The 17,312-nt window shown below is 37.9% G+C and overlaps 1 protein-coding gene across 1 annotated transcript in view; it reads left to right on the top strand.

Moving 5' to 3' along the window:
- The window catches only part of cdc14ab (cell division cycle 14Ab), an 84,874-nt gene that overhangs the window by 34,841 nt on the left and 32,721 nt on the right, over positions 1-17,312 (top strand). The window contains 5 exon segments of the mRNA XM_052012418.1: positions 3,613-3,675; positions 4,211-4,298; positions 5,629-5,738; positions 5,740-5,860; positions 9,455-9,593. Coding sequence (XP_051868378.1) covers positions 3,613-3,675; positions 4,211-4,298; positions 5,629-5,738; positions 5,740-5,860; positions 9,455-9,593 — 521 coding nt within the window.

Raw genomic sequence — 17,312 nt, 5'->3', positions numbered from 1 at the left:
ATATTTCTGGGAAGCTGAATTTGAGGAGGGTGTTCCTCAATTTTCCTGATTAATGGAGTCAAAGTCTATAGTGAGGTCAAAAAAGACCACATGGAATGGCTGGTACTGCTCCCTACATTTTCCCTGGAATTGCTGCACAATGAAGATCATGTCCACTGTGCTTTCAGAGGAACTAAATCCACACTGCAATTTGGAACAGCTCTGCAGCCACTGGGAAAAGGTGGTTGAGATGGATCTGACAATGACTTCCCTGAGGCTTCATAACATTAGCAACAACATGGGTATTGCTGCAAGAAATTATCAAGAACCCCCCCAAACCCACCTCTTTGGACAGGTGCCTCAAGGGCAACCTATCAACTCTCAGTCTATAGTAAAGAAAACAAAACTAAATGTGGTATATCAAACGTAGGTGATTAAGTCCTAACAGGTTGGACGTTCCCAGGCACTTTCATGGTAGGAATGTTGGGTACCACTTTTAACTTTGGGTTTTGCTACATGTAGGTGTGGGTTGCTTCATTTGCTGAGATGTTGCAAATGAAATTGAACATTGTTCCATTGTCAGTGAACAACCACACCATTTGAAATGATAGAAGGGCAGTGATAACACAACTGAAGATGGTTGTGCTTGGGACACTGCCCTAGTGAGCTCCAGTACTTTGATTCCTTCAACTGGAGTGTTTTGCCTTTTGATGCCCATTGATTTCAATTTTACCTAGGTGCCTTGAATCTATTACTTGGTTGAATGCTGACTTGATGTCAAGAGCATCATTTTCACCCTCCCTCTAGAATTCAGTTCTTTGGTCCAACTTTGGACTGAGACCTTGAGGTATGGAGCAGAGTGGTCCTGACAAAATCGAAACAGGTCATTTGTTATGCAGGGTCATTTGTTATGCCGCTTCATCACTTTGATGTTTGATTGAGAGTAAATTGACTGGGCAGTAATTAGCTAGACTGAAATTTTCCTTGCTTTTGTGAACATGATGTGTGTGTGTATTTTTCTACATTGTCACATAGATGCCAGTGATACTAGGAAAGTATTGGGCCAGCTTGGCTAGAGGCATTGCTAATTTTGGGGTGTAGGTCTTAAGTACTAAAATGGAGATCTCGTGGATCCAGTGCTCTCAGCTGTATCTTGACATCAGCTGGACTAAATAGAATTGGCTAGACAATGGTTTCTGTGATGGTGTGGAATCGCGGGAGGAAGCAGAGGTGGATCATCTATTCAGCACTTATGCCTGAACATGGTTATATGGTTTAGTGTTCTCGCATGCAAGCCTTGCAGAAAGAGATATTCTTGGCACCACCTCTTTGCATTAGCTGTTTAATTGTCTTCCATCATTCATGGTAAGACTGCAGAGATTCCAATATGATCCAATGATTGTAAGATTGCTTGGCTCTGTCAGTTGCATGCTGTTTTTTTTCCTGTTCATTACACATCTGCAATCCAGGACTACCGAGCTGGCACTTCATTTTTGCGTATGAACTAGAGTGGATAAGGATGGCAGATTCCTTCTCCAGCTGGACATGAGTGAACCTCATAGTTTTTTTTATGACTTTCTGGTAGTTTTCTGGTCATTATTGCTGGGATTAGTTTTTCCAAATTTCAGATTATTAAGTGAATTTAAAATTTGCAGCTGCCATGATGAGATTGTGCTCCGGTTTCTGGATTGTTAGCCTGATAATTTAACTGCTGTGCTACCACCATACTTTCAGATTACATAGTTAGTGTTAATTCCTCACTATCCTCCTCCACACAGAGTATCTGATCCCACTCTCCATTCTAAGAACATCTGCCACATAATTTTGGAATCTACCATTCACCTATGGAGAAAATTCCCATTTTTCTGATTCTGTCATGTGCACTATTCCTGTGCTCCTACTTGCTGCGCATCAGAACCATGATAATTTGTACTTTTGTGAAAAACAAAACCAGATGCAGTATTCCAGATTCAACCTAAGACCTATATAATGTGAGAATTACACTATTGTTAAAAGAAGGACCTAAAAACACCAGTGTTGTAGCAAATCTTGAAGAGCATTTTAAAAGGCTTTTTTGCATGTTAAGCCCATCTCACTGAGTCTGTGTATTTTCAATTTGGTAGCTATTCTACCAGGTTTTGGCAGTACTGCTAAATTCATTTGTTTGGTTCATCACTACAAGAAGATTCCCACACTTAAAAGTGCATCTAAGACCTATTGGAGTTTTACCAATTCTTGGTTATGCTGTTACATTTGGAGATGGGAGTGTTTCACCCCTGACTCTTAATGTCTGTTGTGAGTTTGTCATGAGAAATTGTAATCATTGATTGGATTTTTTGTCTATTAACTGGTACTTTAAACCTTTATCAGATGTTGAAGACGATTTAACTGTGGAGGAGTTAGATTGCTTTTGATGTACAGTGTTTTCATCTGGTGCCTTTTCACATGGGTCAGTGATTTTTAAAACAAAACCTTCCACAAGACAGCAGCCTAATTGGGATTTACTCACTTTTAAAATACCAGTTTGTGCTTTGCTCTGCTTGGGGCCATCTAGAAAGTACGACATTCTTTACCAAGCAAAATTATGATGAAGCCCTTGCAACATTCCTGAGGACACAATGTTGTCTAACACTGAAGTTACAATACTGAGATTGCTGTAAGCTGTATTCATTTAGAGGGTGTCCTGGTGTCACTGCACTTCAAATAATACCCAGAGATCATTTAAATCTAGGAAGTTCTGAAGTCATGGCTGTTGTTTTTCTCTTAATCAGCATCATCAAGAAGAATATTTGCTCTTGAACTTATTTGGGATTTGTTGTTATTTGCCAATTATTATGTAACCATGTGCAGTTCAGAATTACTTGCTACATGCTTGGATTCTTAGGGGCTATGAAAAGTGTTAAATGACTGGAAGTATTTTCTTTGTAGGAAGGGATTCAGATATTCTCAACTGATGTTTTATTGTGGCTGTCCACATAAGGTATGTTTTGTGGAGGTTCACTTCCTGGTGTTGACTCTTCGAATTATTGGGAAACCCATAAGAAATTGAAAGCTTGGACCGTTTGTTGAGAAGTCAAAAGTACTATCTCAACAAAAAAAATTTCAGCCAGAAAAATACTTCTAAAGTGCATATGCAAATAGCAATTAAATAAATTAAATGATCTGTTTTAATATTACTTTTCAAAAAGTACCAATGGATGTTTTGCATCCACTGAAGAAGTTAAGGCTTTAGTTTAAAATCCCGTGAACTCTGCTAGTACAGAACATCCTCAGTGTTGCACTGAAATGTCAGTCTAGATTATATGCCCTGGTCACACACAGGATGATTAGTCCAATGCAAGAAGCAAATAAACCACCTTTTTGGAGAAAATGGATTGTATGTAATGGCAGCAAGAGAACAATTGGATAATATACTTAAAGTTCTGAGATACAGTTTTTGTGCTGCACTTGGCACAAGTTATTTCCAATTGTGGATGATGGATGCATATCAAAGAAGCAAAAGAATTTCAGGTAGGTTATAATTCTTTTAATGCTTTGAGTTTAAGATACTTGTCACACCGTCTGCTTAAGTTGTGTGCCTATCTTAATTTGAAAAAGTACTAACAGTACATTTGATTCTGTTTTATTTTTCAGGCCTTGCAACACGGCTTTCTTAATTTTGAAAAATTTGATGTGGATGAATATGAGCACTATGAGGCAAGCTGTACCCCTCACTCTCGTATTCTGTAGAAAATTCATTGTATGTTGAATTAATATGAAGTATATTGGGAAATTAGTGGTGGATGTAATTTACTGAAGGAGATATTACAAACAAGGATACAAAACCTGTTACTGAAGTATGGCAGTCTGTACTTGAGATTCTACAAACAGAAGTCAATAATTGACTGGTAATCTGTTTTTAATTTTGTGGCTACCCACTGTATCTTTCTTTCTTCCTGAATGTTGGAGCATTGATCAGGAATCACAACAGGTTGTGTACCTCATCACTTTGTCTACAGAATAAGTAGAAGCCAGTGAACCTATAAAAAGGACGTGCAATTATAGCATCTTTCACTACCTCCGACACCCAAGCTATTTTCTAGCACTTCTGGAATGTAGCCACTTGTTATACTATATCCAATATATACATGTGATAGACAACATTTTATATTTGTATGTACCTTCTACTAGATGGCATTATTAGAATAATATTGCATTAGCCTTGTTCATGATCAACATTTCTTCTCTGCAGCGTGTTGAAAATGGTGATATTAACTGGATCATCAATGGCAAATTTCTGGCTTTCAGTGGACCCCATCCAAAAAGCAAAGTTGAAAATGGTGAGAAGATAGTTTAAAGGAGTTCTTAATATTTTGCTGGTTTATGCAATATTCTATGCTCAAATTGTAACTATTGTTTTGCAATTTTAATGAATAGTGCGTTTTTTCATCGTGGCACTGCTTTATCATGCCTCTCTTATTTAAAAAGGCAACTGTTTGCAGGCCGTAAGTGTGTGGTGAACAGCTAATTAGAATTTTTTTAAGACTTGAATCTTAAATAAAATGAGATGATCTGATTGGCCAAAGGTGACAACATAAACTGAAGTTCAGTTGCTCACACCCTCACTCACATAATCTAGGTTATGTCCCACTGCTTCTGATGTGTTGAATTTATTGGGTGCTTACAACTCAAAGTGGATGTAAATCTAAAATCCAGACTAGATAGTAGGTAGAGCTTGTAGTAATGAAGTTTTGAGATTCTTTCTCTTGTATGTTTGCCAAATTCTTTATAAACAATTTACTGGAAATTTCATCTGAATTGTTTCATTTGTGATTGACTCATGATTACAGAGCTTTAAAGTGAATATTTGGGCAACAGGTGGCACTGCTGCACTTCAGTACTACAAAATGATCGGTTGCTAATCACATTCACATTAAAAGTTCCTTTTTATTCCATTTTGTCTGAAAAATCTGCATGATAGGAATATGTGTGTATATATAGGCAGGATGTGAAGAAATTCTCGGGAAACTGTACTAATGCTTTTTGTATTATTGCTGCCAAGGCCATATCTTTTAATTTGAAAATGTGTACAATTTTTCTTCTGTGCAGTATAAGGTGGCACAAGAATATAATTTTGGATGAGGTTAAAAGCAATTCCTATTTGTTTTCTAATTGTGACTTGGAGTGGTTTGTCTTTAAGAAAAATCAGTGGCAAATTTCACAATGGGCCAATTTGTTGACATCATTTTTGCAGTGAGTGGCTTGAGCCAAGTGCACAATATGGGACTTGTACCTTTGATCAGTTCAGATGGGCAATTTCTCATGAAAGACCTTTGAGAACAATTGAGATTTTTTGATTCAATATGTTTTCTAGTGACTTAGTTTTTAATTCAAACTACCAATTGGAAGAATCATTTATCTCTTAATACCAGTGAATCTACTGAGGCCTTTAAGAAATGTGGGGAAAATATTTTTAACCAAATTTTAGATTTTTAGATAGTAATGGAATTGATCGAGATAGGGTTTGTGCTGGAACTTGTTGCTGAAGTAAAAGGTGATTCATAATATTGAATGGCAGAGTAGGCATGAAGGACTTACTCCTACTTCTACTTCTATTTCTCGTGTTGTGTTTATTGAGATTAATTCAAGTTTGTTTTCAATAATCCTTAGGTTATCCTCTCCATGCCCCAGAAGCCTATTTTCCATACTTCAGGAAACATGGTGTTACCACAATTATAAGACTTAACAAGAAAATTTATGATGCTAAACGCTTTACGGATGCTGGGTTTTGAACACTATGACCTCTTCTTTGTTGATGGAAGTACACCAAGTGATTCCATTGTGAAAAGGTTTTTAACAATCTGTGAGAATGAGGAAGGTGCTATTGCTGTACATTGTAAAGGTATAGTTTATAAAGTGCTAGTTCATTAATTTTGTAACAGCTATTATGATTATTTCCTCCTTACCCATCTTCATCTTTGCAGATCCATTCTGCCCTCAGGTGTTCCAAAACCTTGTTGACTCTGCTCTTTCAGTGAATACAAGGTATTCTGCACTTCTCTTTGTGTAAAGTGTTCAAATGTGCAAACTAATTGTTGGCTACTCATTCATGCCCATGGCTAGTAACCAGTGATTTGAACTTGGTGTGGTCTTGGCATTTATGTTAATCAGGTCATAATAGGATAAACCTAACAACTGAAGTATTGTGTGTAGTTGATCTGACACTTGGAGTATAGTGAGCAGTTCTGGTTGCTACACTATAAGAAGGATTCACCAGGATGTTGCCTGGATGAGAGAAGTAGTTATGGGGAGAGATTGGATAGGCTGGTTTTGGATTCCCTGGAGCAAAGGAGGCTGAGCCATAACCCAATTATAGATGTATAAAATTGTAAGAGCCTTGGATAGGGCAGGTGGTCAGAATCATTTCCTCATGATGGTGATATCAAAAACAAGAGGGCATAGTATAAGGTGAGAGGAAGGAGTTTTAAAAGGGATTTGTAGGGAATGTTTATTTACATAGAGAGTGATTGATAGTTGGAACTTGCTGCTAGAGGAGGTGGTGGAATCAGATACAGTCACTACACTTAGGAGACATTTAGATGGGCGCTTGTATAGGCAAGGCATGGAATGATATAGAAGAGCTAGAAGGGGCCATGAGAAGTCCTTGATGAGTCGGATCAAGGAAAACCCCAAGGCATTCTACACGTATGTGAAGAATAAGAGGATGACTAGAGTGAGGGTTGGATTGATCAGGGATAAAAGAGGAAACCTGTGCCTGGAGCCTGAAGAGGTCGGGGAGGTCCTTAATGAATACTTTGCTTCAGTATTCACCAGAGAGAGAGAGAGAGAGAGAGAGAGAGAGAGAGAGAGAGAGAGAGCTTGACGTTTGTAAGGATGGCATACGACAGACTGATATGCTAGGGCATGTCGATGTGAGGAAAGAGGATGTGCTGGAACTATTGAAAGACATTAGGATAGATAAGTCACCGGGGCCAGATGGGATATATCCAAGGTTATTACAGGAAGCTAGGGAAGAGATTGCTGCGCCTTTGGTGATGATCTTTGCGTCCTCACTCCACAGGAGTAGTGCCGATGATTGGAGGGTGGCAAATGTTGTTCCTTTGTTTAAGAAAGGGAGTAGGGATAACCCTGGAATTACAGGCCAGTGAGTCTTACTTCAGTGGTGGGCAAATTACTGGAGAAGATTCTTAGAGACAAGATTTATGGGCATTTAGAGAAGCATAGGCTGATTAGGGACAGTCAGCATGGCTTTGTGAGGAGCAGGTTGTGCCCTCACGAGCTGATTTGAATTCTGAGGATGTGACAAAGCACATTGATGAAGGTAGAGCAGTGGATGTGGTGTACATGGATTTTAGTAAGGCGTTTGATAAGGTCCTCATGGAAGGCATATTCAGAAAGTCAGGAGGCACGGGATCCAGGGAAACTTGGCTGTGTGGATTCAAAATTGCCTCGCTCATAGAAGACAGAGGGTGGTGGTAAATGGAGCAAATTCTGCCTGGAGGTCAGTGACCAGTGGTGTTCCGCAGGGATCTGTTCTGGGACCCTTGCTCTGTGATTTTTATAAATGACTTGGATGAGGATGTGGAAGGGTGGGTTAGTAAGTTTGCTGATGATACAAAGGTTGGTGGTGTTGTGGATAGTGTAGAAGGTTCCTGTAGATTACAACAGGATATTGATAGAATGCAGAGATGGGCTGAGAAGTGGCACATGGAGTTCAACCTGGATAAGTGTGAAGTGATACACTTATCCGGGTTGAACTCCATCAAGATCGAATTTGAAGGCAGAATACAAGGTTAATGGCAAAATGCTTAGCAGTGTGGAGGAACAGAGGGATCTTGCGGTCCACGTCCATAGATCTCTTAAGGTTGCCATCAGGTTGATAGGGTTGTTAAGAAGGCGTATGGAGTGTTGGCCTTCATTAGTTGGGGTTGAGTTCAAGAGCCACGAAGTGATGATGCAGCTCTATAGAACTCTGGTCAGACCACACTTGGTGTATTGTGTTCAGTTCTGGTCGCCTCATTATAGAAAGGATGTGGAAGCTTTAGAGAGGGTGCAGAGGAGATTTACCAGGATGTTGCCTGGATTGGAGAGCATGAGGATGGGTTGAGTGAGCTTGGGCTTTTCTCTTTGGAGAGAAGGAGGATGAGAGGTGACTTGATAGAGGTGTCCAAGATGATAAGAGGCATAGATTGAGTGGACCGTCAGACATTTTCCCAGGGTGACAATGGCTAACACGAGGAGACATAATTTTAAGGTGATTGGAGGAAGGTATAAGGGGGATGTCAGGGGTAAGTTTTTTTTTTACACTGAGTAGTGGGTGCGTGGAACACACTGGCAGAGGTTGTGGGGGCAGGTACATTAGGGACATTTAAGAGACTCTTGGATAGACACATGAATGATAGAAAAATAGAGGGCTATGTGGGAGGGAAGAGTTAGATAGATCTTGGAGCAGGATAAAATGTCGGCACAACATTGAGGGCTGAAGGGTCTGTAGTGTTCTATGTTCTAACTATTCAGCTGTTGCAAATTGCAGGAGTAGTTAGCCACCTTAATAATTCAAAACAGGCATGTGTCTACTTGAACTAGTTTGTTGTGAAGCTTACCTCAGTGGCACTGCTCTCCCGAGTCACCTGAGTTTTAATCATGTAATCGAGATTGATGCTGAGGGAGTGTTGTGCAGTTTGAGTGGATAGCATTCTGATGGCTTTTTAAATTAAGACCCTGCAAATATCACCTTTTTCAAGAGCATTTAAATATTGCTAGAATGCAGTGTAAAGAAGATCATGAGCAATTTCCCCATGTCCAGGTCAACATTTATCCTATGATTAATGTCAGTGTGGTTTACAGAACTTTGTGAAATGTGGCTGTATCAGTCTGTGGAAGTTGCAGGCATTTATTTTGCATTCACGCAAGGTCTGAAGCATCGTACACAACACTAAAACTGAACAACAAATACAATCTTCAATTCAAATTAAACTTTAATATTTTATGATTGAACTTTTTGGCTCCTTTTTATCAAAAATTGTTGGAACTTTTCAGTGTATAATGGGTATTAAAATTGTGCATTATTAACATGAGTAAAATGGATAAGATGTACCTTATTCAGATGGTGGAAGTGCACTTCCCATTCACTTGGAAGTACATATAGATTAGTTCCAAAAGGTGCTTTACTAAACTGTCAAACTATTGTGGGTCCAAGTAATTTTCCAAATTGCTCTCTAATCTTGATCATGCGTTCCTTCCCATTCCCATAAGACATATTTAACAAATGTTGCCAAAATTATCCTATCAATTTAGTAATGGTTCAAACATGTTGCTGTGTTATGTGGCCAAATCATCTTAATTCATAAGATAAAAATTTCACAAAGATGAATTAAGTCTAGATCATGATCAAATTTAGTATGTTAAATTATTTATTGGAAATTTAAAGCTGACGTAATTATGTAAATATGTAACAAATCTTCCTTCATTTCAGCTGGTTTAGGAAGAACGGGCACTTTAATAGCCTGTTACATAATGAAACACTACAGATTCACTGCAGCAGAAGCCATCGGATGGATTAGAATATGCCGGCCAGGGTCTATAATTGGTCCACAGCAGCACTTCTTGGAGGAGTAAGTGACAAGTTTATTTTGTAATAAAATATTTCATATAGCACAGCAGAAGGCATTGTTGTACATAGTGATAAAGCAAATAGTCTTGTACCTAATGGAGCCAAAGAAAAGTGTTAAAGTTTGCTGTGTTTGCTAAAAATTTGAGCTATTTTAAAGGATGAATTATTGCAACTTCGGGTATAAATTTTTGGCTTTGTGTTGATTTAGTGTAATAATTTTCATATTTTGAAAACCTTTGGATTGTTTGGAAGCTATTATTTCATATTATTCTTGTGCAGATATGTTCTAACTCTTAAAACATGGTTTGTATGATATTGAAACAGCTGACTTGCACTGCGCAGCTTCCTTTTAAAGCAGGAACTTTGGTTCATCCAGTGCATGATGCCTGCAATCTTTTGTGCAATCATTAAGGTATATTCAAGATTGCTATTCAAGAGCTTCAGATCTTTTGATGCATTTGGCTATAGACTTGGAACATTTTTCTATTTGTAAGTGTTCAGGGATTAAAAGTTGGTGGCACTAAGTATTTTTTTCTAGTGCAAAAAGATGAATGCCAGATATATTTTGAGTGGGGAAGGTGAACTATCATGCAATAACTGAAATTATCATTTTTGTTTTCAATATAAAAAATCTTTAACTTAAAAATCCAACTGAATCACTCATTCAGTTTCTCTTGGTCTCCAGCCTATAACGGACATTCCCTTTTGCTTCTTAAAATGGCCCTGCCTAATTTATGAGGAGCAGAAGTAAAATGAACTCTGTCATGTAATGATGGACAAAATGCCAGGTGTGGGAGATGAAGTTCTAATCCAATCAAACAGAAAATGCTGGAAAAACTCAGCAGGTCAGGCAGCATTTGTGGGAAGTGACACAGTTGAAATTTCATATCTGAGAGTTGTTTCATTTATAGTTTTTTAATTTTGGGATGTTTTTGAATGACTATGATTTAATCTTTTTGGCACTCCTGGCAGCTGGTAAGCTGAAGGAGTGTGGCTTAGCTTGCTGTCAAAGTAACTGTGTATGGGCTTGCTTGTAATGTTTGAAAGTCTTTCTGCTGCAATGGGCCGTGTTAATCCAGATTTGAGTGGGTTCCTGGAGGGAGCTTGGGATGGGGCACACTCAGTTGAGAGGAGGTTTTGTGGTTGGGAAGGAGGGAGCATAGTTGCGAGAAGATTCAGGCCAATATTTTATCTATTTAAGTGTCAATTTCATTCCTCCCATATTTGATACCCATTGTGGATTTTGTCAGTTTGCATTGTTATGAATCATGGTTCCTAATACTAAATGGAAACAATGGAAATCCAAACACAGTGACTTGAACTAAACCCTAGTCCTGAATTACCTTGGTAATTATTTGTGCAACATTGTTGCTTAGACTTTTAAGCCTGGTGAATCTTGATTCTTGATCATGACATTAAGATTACATGACCCTTTCTGAATCTCTTGTAAGACAACCAGACCATAGACTAACGGTGCAGCAGTATATCATGAAGTAAGCTCAATGAGCTTGCTTGCCAACAGCTGTATAATATGAGTTTAATTCATTGATTGTGAACTTGGTATAAATGTAGCTAGTCAGAGAGTAATATAGCACGGATACAGGCCCTTCAGCCCAACAAGTCCATGCCGACCACTGTGCCCACCCAGTTAGTCCCAATTTCCTGCATTTGGCCCTTTTATCCCTCTAAGCCCTACACCTGCATGTACCGATCCAAGTGCTTCTGGAATTGTACTATTGTATCTGCCTCAACCACAACCTCTTGTTTCATATACTTCCCACTCTCTGTGTGGAAAAAGTTGCCCCTCAGGTCCCTTTTTAAATTTTTCCCCTTTCACCCCCCCAAATCTATGCCCCCAAGTTTTTTGGACTCCCCTAACCTGGGTGGAAAAAAACTGTTGCCATCCACCTTATCTATGCTTCTCATAATTTTAAACATTTCTAAAAGGTTGCCCCTCATTCTCCTACATTCCAAGGAATAAAGACCTAGCCTGGCCAATCTCTCCTTATAACTCAGGCCCTCTAGTCCTAGCAACGTCCTCATAAATCTTTTCTGGACTCTTTCCAGTTTAACTACATCTTTCCTATAACAAGATGACCAAAACTGTACACAGTTCTCCAAGTGTGGCCTCGCCAATGACTTGTAAAACTGCAACGTAATGTCCCGACTCCTATACTCAGAGTGCCCTGACTGATGGCCAGCGTGCTAAATGCCTTTTCACCACCCTGTCTACCTGTGATGCTGCTTGTTATGCAAATGTACTCCTAGGTCCCTCTGTTCCTGTAAGTGTAAAAGAATTGTGGGACTTCACTTTCTTTTTGCTTATTACAAAGCTGTTTGGGCTCCTTTCCAGGTCCAGCAAAGCAATTCCATCAGTCCTTTTTCTGTCCTTATTTCCCTGCAGTTTGATTTCTCTGATGCCCATCAACTCCCCTTTGATTTTTTTTTTGACTCTTAACTACACTAGAGGATCATTTGCGGCAGCCATTTAACCTTTAGGCTTATCTTTGGGAGGTGGAGGAAACCAGGGCATCTGGCAGAAACCTAAGTGGTCATGGAGAGAATGTACAAACTTCAGGCAATTCAATGTCTGAGGTCAAGATCGAACCCAGGTCCCTGGAGCTGTGAAACAACAGTCTTACTGTTGAGCTAGCGTGCTACCCTTTGTAATGAATAAAAATACCGGATGTCTGTTGATGCCCTGGCACTTGGGGATATCATTTTAATAGACTGTTTAAAAGATTGTGACATGAAGTCGTGGGCTCCTTTCCATTTGATATGATAATGAGAGCCTTGTAGCTCTGTTTATAACATGGCTGTCTTTTCTTCCTACACAAATACAGTGACCTTATCTTTGTGTTGGATTGTATCTCTTTCTCTATTGTAATTTTGAGTATTAGCTATCTTTTATTAAAACTGCACATTGCTAAAATGGAACATCTTATGGAATGCAAAGTCTCCAGGAAAGTTTTTGTTTGTAATGTTGGGTTGTGGAAAACAGTGATGAAGATTTTGTTATTGCAACAACGATAATACAAATTTGTTTTTGCTCATAGTGAGAAATGGGAAATGAGTATATGGCTTTAAGAAAGGATCCATTTTGAAGTAGATGGTTAATGACACCAGATATTCTAATATTGACAGAAGTCATGCACTTTGCAGTATGTTCCCCTTGGGCTGTGCAGTGCCACTGAAATCTGGAGGGTTGTTGATATTTGTGGGAGTCCCAAAGAAAACTGATCAGCTATGACCTTTTTTTTAAGGTACTATCTGATTCCTTGAACTTTGTTCCACACTTTCTACCTTTTTAAGACAATGGCAGAGATGCATGTGTATTTAGCTTGTGTGAAGTTTTTCTTTGTTAACATTCCCATCTTTTATTCTATCTTTAAACTTAATACTTAAATACTGAAAATGAAGTTGTTTGTTAAGGAACTGCACCAATGTATTTAAAGCATGAAGGTAAATTATCCTATTAATTTTGAAATTAACTGTCTAAATTGCTGTATTCCCTTAATTGTTCATTAGACCAGAATTGATGTCATGAAATTACATGATGCTGTCACCTTACCTTTTTTTGTCTTCAGCTACCGTTTTGGTGACTTTTTTGAGTGTGAGAGTTGCAGTCAACAGGTTGCATTTTCTTGTGAAGTCCAAAACATGGAGTACACATCTATAAGATGGAAACTTGATGATTAATCTCAGTTCATGGGAAATGTTTGATCTGTCATTTTAAGAACTTTGGCTGTTGTACTGGTGGTAAATTTGATCGGAAAGAACTTGGAAGTAGTTTCTCATTTGGCATTAGTTAACACATTTTTATTGGTGTGAGTTTATGGAGAATTTTGAACTTTGCCATGTACTTGTAAAATTAATTACTTTTATTGCTTTTTGATGTTGAACTCTTCAAACTGTGTTCTTGTATTTTGAAAGACAAACACAATACAAGAAGTCTGTATGGTTTTTTTTATTTTTGATACTTTCGTTAAATGCTTTTTGATTGGCATTTATGCATGACCTGCATCTGGACTGGGATAGTGAACCTGGAGTTGAATTTTATTTTTGTTAGTGGAGATGACTTTGTTTTGTGTGTGTTTAATGGTTGACTGTGGCTTGTTGAATTAGGAGTTGCATGCATTCTGATCAGTTTTTGCTACAACTGTTTAAGAAGAATCTGGTATATAGTGCATGTTTACATGTTCATTTGAATTGCTGAGAACTTGCCTTAAATTGAATAGACATTCATTTTCGTTCTGGTCTTTTACACATTACTTCTGCATAGTTGAACAGTAAGGAAAAGATGGTAAAACTATTCTCATCAATTACTAAATTGGCAAAATTTGTCTTTTTCTCTAACATCAATAACATAATTTCTTGGGATATGATCTGTAACTACCACAGTGGAGGAGACCATCTTAAAGGGATTTGTTCCAATGTGAATTGACTGCAGTTTTCATCTCTTGTATGTTCCATTGCATTCAGGCTTTTATTTGCTTAAGATTGTGCCCTACCTATTTATGAAGCCCCCTCAAAGCTTTTCTCATTTTACCTTCAAAATGTGCCTCCTCTTGCGCTGATGCTAAAGCTGTTCAGATTTTGAAACCAGTCCAACATCCCTACTAATTATTGCTGCAGTTATTGTTCTCCCAAAAAGCTCCACATAAGTGTTTTGTGCAGTCTGCTTTATAACACAATTGTAATTAAAAGGAATTAGTGCTAGAGACATTGGGTGGAACTCTGCCATGAGCTGAAGGATGGGGAAGATAAAGGTAGCCTGTCAGTTGAGAAATTATTGTAATCCTTGTTTTATGTAATAGCTATAATTGATCCTTGTCTGCATACTTTTTAGGTATTTCCTTTGATTGAGGTGGTGGAGCTTTAAACACTTAAGCAGTTTCATACCACCAAATATCTTTTAGGTTAATAATGCTTAAAAACACTCTGCCTTGTTTTGCTTGTGTCAGAGCTAGATCAATGAAGGAGGTTGCTTATTTTCTTGGTAGTTATAAATCGGTTTCTCCCCTTTTCCTCAACAATTTTCCTTATGCCATCTGTATTTCCTTTTATCTTAAAGTACATGAATGTGGACATCAAAGAAAGAAGTGGGGATGAGGAAAGAAGTGGGAGAAGTAAGAGAACAAGCTGATAACAAAAATACCTCTGCTTGTCTGAAAGCTTTTTGAAGAAGGAAAGGGAACAGGGGAATAATGGAAGAAAGAAATAGAGCCAGTTTTGGTGCGATCACGCCTGATCTGTGATCTAATTCCATACACGTGCCATTTTGTTTTGTCTTTTTTTTTACCTTTTTGGTTAGAAAAATCTTACCAATTGCAGATGTGAAATTTAATGTTTGAACAAGCATTAATTGCTGTGGGCAAAACTGCACTCCAAACTTTTACCTCCCTATGTGCATAGTAGGCACTTTCACTCCCAAAAGTCTCACTCTAATTTTTAAGACTGGTCCTGAACTACCCAGCGAAAAGAAATAATTTCTCATTTCACCACCTACATATGTTCATTTGGTATATTTTCCCCCAAGACTGAAAATGTGTGTATTGGTGAGAAATCTGATTTGATTCTATAACTTTTTTTCAACATTTTTATTTGACATGGAATTACTTCTTCAGAAAATTCTAGTGATGTAATTAAATGGTTTTAAGAGTTAACATACCACAATATCCGGAGTTCCCAGAAATGGAAGTGCTCTACCTGGACGCAATAAAGAGTAAGGTTAAATAATATTATCTTGCAAACAAAGTCTTGCTGTTTTACCATCTTTTGGCATATGTTAAATGTACAAGATTTGAATAAATGTTAAATAGGTATCCTGTGAACTAACTGTTTTCTCATACTTAGAACAGTGATTAAAAGCAAAAAAAACCCTCCATACAGATAAAACTTCTCCATTTAAAGAGTAATGTCATTATAATTAAAGCAGAGACTGAAAACAAAATAAAACTCAAATCGTTCAACTAATCCTCCCATTTAAAAAGAGCAATATCACAAAGGTTAAACCATTGAAGATCCATTCAATGCATATAAAAGGTCTAAAGGTAACTTATTTCCAAGTTCTCTTCCAACAGACTCTACCAGTTTGGCAGATAACCACCATTATGGAAGAATGCAACAGGGATCTGAGAAATGCAGTTCCAGATTACGAAGAGCACAACATTCCGAAGTTTGAGGGTTACTGCGAGCCTGCTGACTGCAGTTTCCACAAGCAGATGATGTAATCATCCAAGTCTCCTAAATGCTGCAGAGTTTAATTAAAGGAATAAAAATAAAGATTGCATAGTAAATCAAGTTTAAAATATTAATTCTACTGTAATGCTGTCAATGTCCTGAATGAATACCTGTATGCACTAAAATGTCATTAGTATGTATTAATTGGTATTGATTATTGTTTACAAAAGAATAAGCTTGTACAGTATTTGACCTTGTAATTGGTGCAATACTCATTACAAGGTTCCTGTACACCTGGTTAATTCATTTAGTGGAAGGGTACCCAGACTGCATGCACCTTGCAGTGTAATGTGCTCGCTTCAATTGGCAGAGTCCGTTCTATGCAGGTTCTACTCTTCCTGCTCAGAAATGTGTGGAATGTGGGTAGTTCTGCATTAATTTCTGTACTAATCTCTATTTTAAATGGAACAAAGCTCAAAAAAAGTTGTTTTAAAAAAAAACACTTTGGGAACCAATGTCTATTGCTTTGATGCTATACCTGTTCTATTTCAATCTTCCATTTCTTGTGCTGTAATGCAAAATATTGCAGTTGGATTCTGAAGAAATTCCAATCTCTTATCAGGGGATATCACCGGGTTCTCATCATTGATGTGTGTTGCAACTTTATTTAATTCTCAAGCAGTAATACTTATTACAGTACAGAAGGAAGCTTTTAATCCTGTCTGGTGCATGCCATCTCCCAGTAGTTCCAACCCCTGCCCTCTTTTTGTTGTAGCCCTGCAGTTTATTCTCTCTCATGGTCATTATCTTTTTTTTATAGTCATAATTGCCACAACAAAGGATTCAACATAATAAGTATTTGTTCGTTATAGGCTGTCATTTTGTGGATTGGGATAGAAAGAATATTATTTGCATAAGGGTTAGTGTTCACTGTGAAGCTTGGTAGCTATCCTGTTTAAAAGGCTTTTTGGCTCATCATATGCTCTTACCAAGGGTGCTAAAGAAAAATAAGGATGAGTGCCACCATTGTATGGTAGCTGAATCTTTTAAAATTACCTCAGTGTGGTATTCTAGAATATCAGATGATGTCTTGGTGATTGCATCGAGTAATTTGATTAAACTGCAGTTTAAGCCCCCTGGTTCATAGTGACTTGCTGAGATCAGATTGGATTTTTGCATGGGACTTTTGTTTTGGTGGTTTGAGGAGAGGTGGATGTGATCAGTTCAATCTACTTCACTGTCTCTCTCTCTTACATGAAAATCACTAATCGGTTCCTTTAGGAATTAACCACCTAACAACCTAATTCTGATTTAGAAGCTCATCTCAGTGTTTAGTGAAATGCTTTTTTTAAGTAAGAAAGCTAATGGGAGATTTTTGAGGGAGCACTAGAATTATCCCATTGTATTTTGAGTGAAGCATGAGGTGGTTATAACAAAATTTTGCTGTTGAGCCTTTTGCTAATTCAAAATAAGTATAAATCAGCTTTTCAATTGTGCTGTCAATGATAATTTCCATTTTCAGAATGTTGATTGTGTT

Source organism: Pristis pectinata, chromosome 3, assembly GCF_009764475.1.
Source record: "Pristis pectinata isolate sPriPec2 chromosome 3, sPriPec2.1.pri, whole genome shotgun sequence".
In the NCBI taxonomy this organism is placed as follows: Eukaryota; Metazoa; Chordata; class Chondrichthyes; order Rhinopristiformes; family Pristidae; genus Pristis; species Pristis pectinata.
Note: the sequence above shows the minus strand (reverse complement) of the source record. Positions and strands in the feature narration are given on the sequence as shown.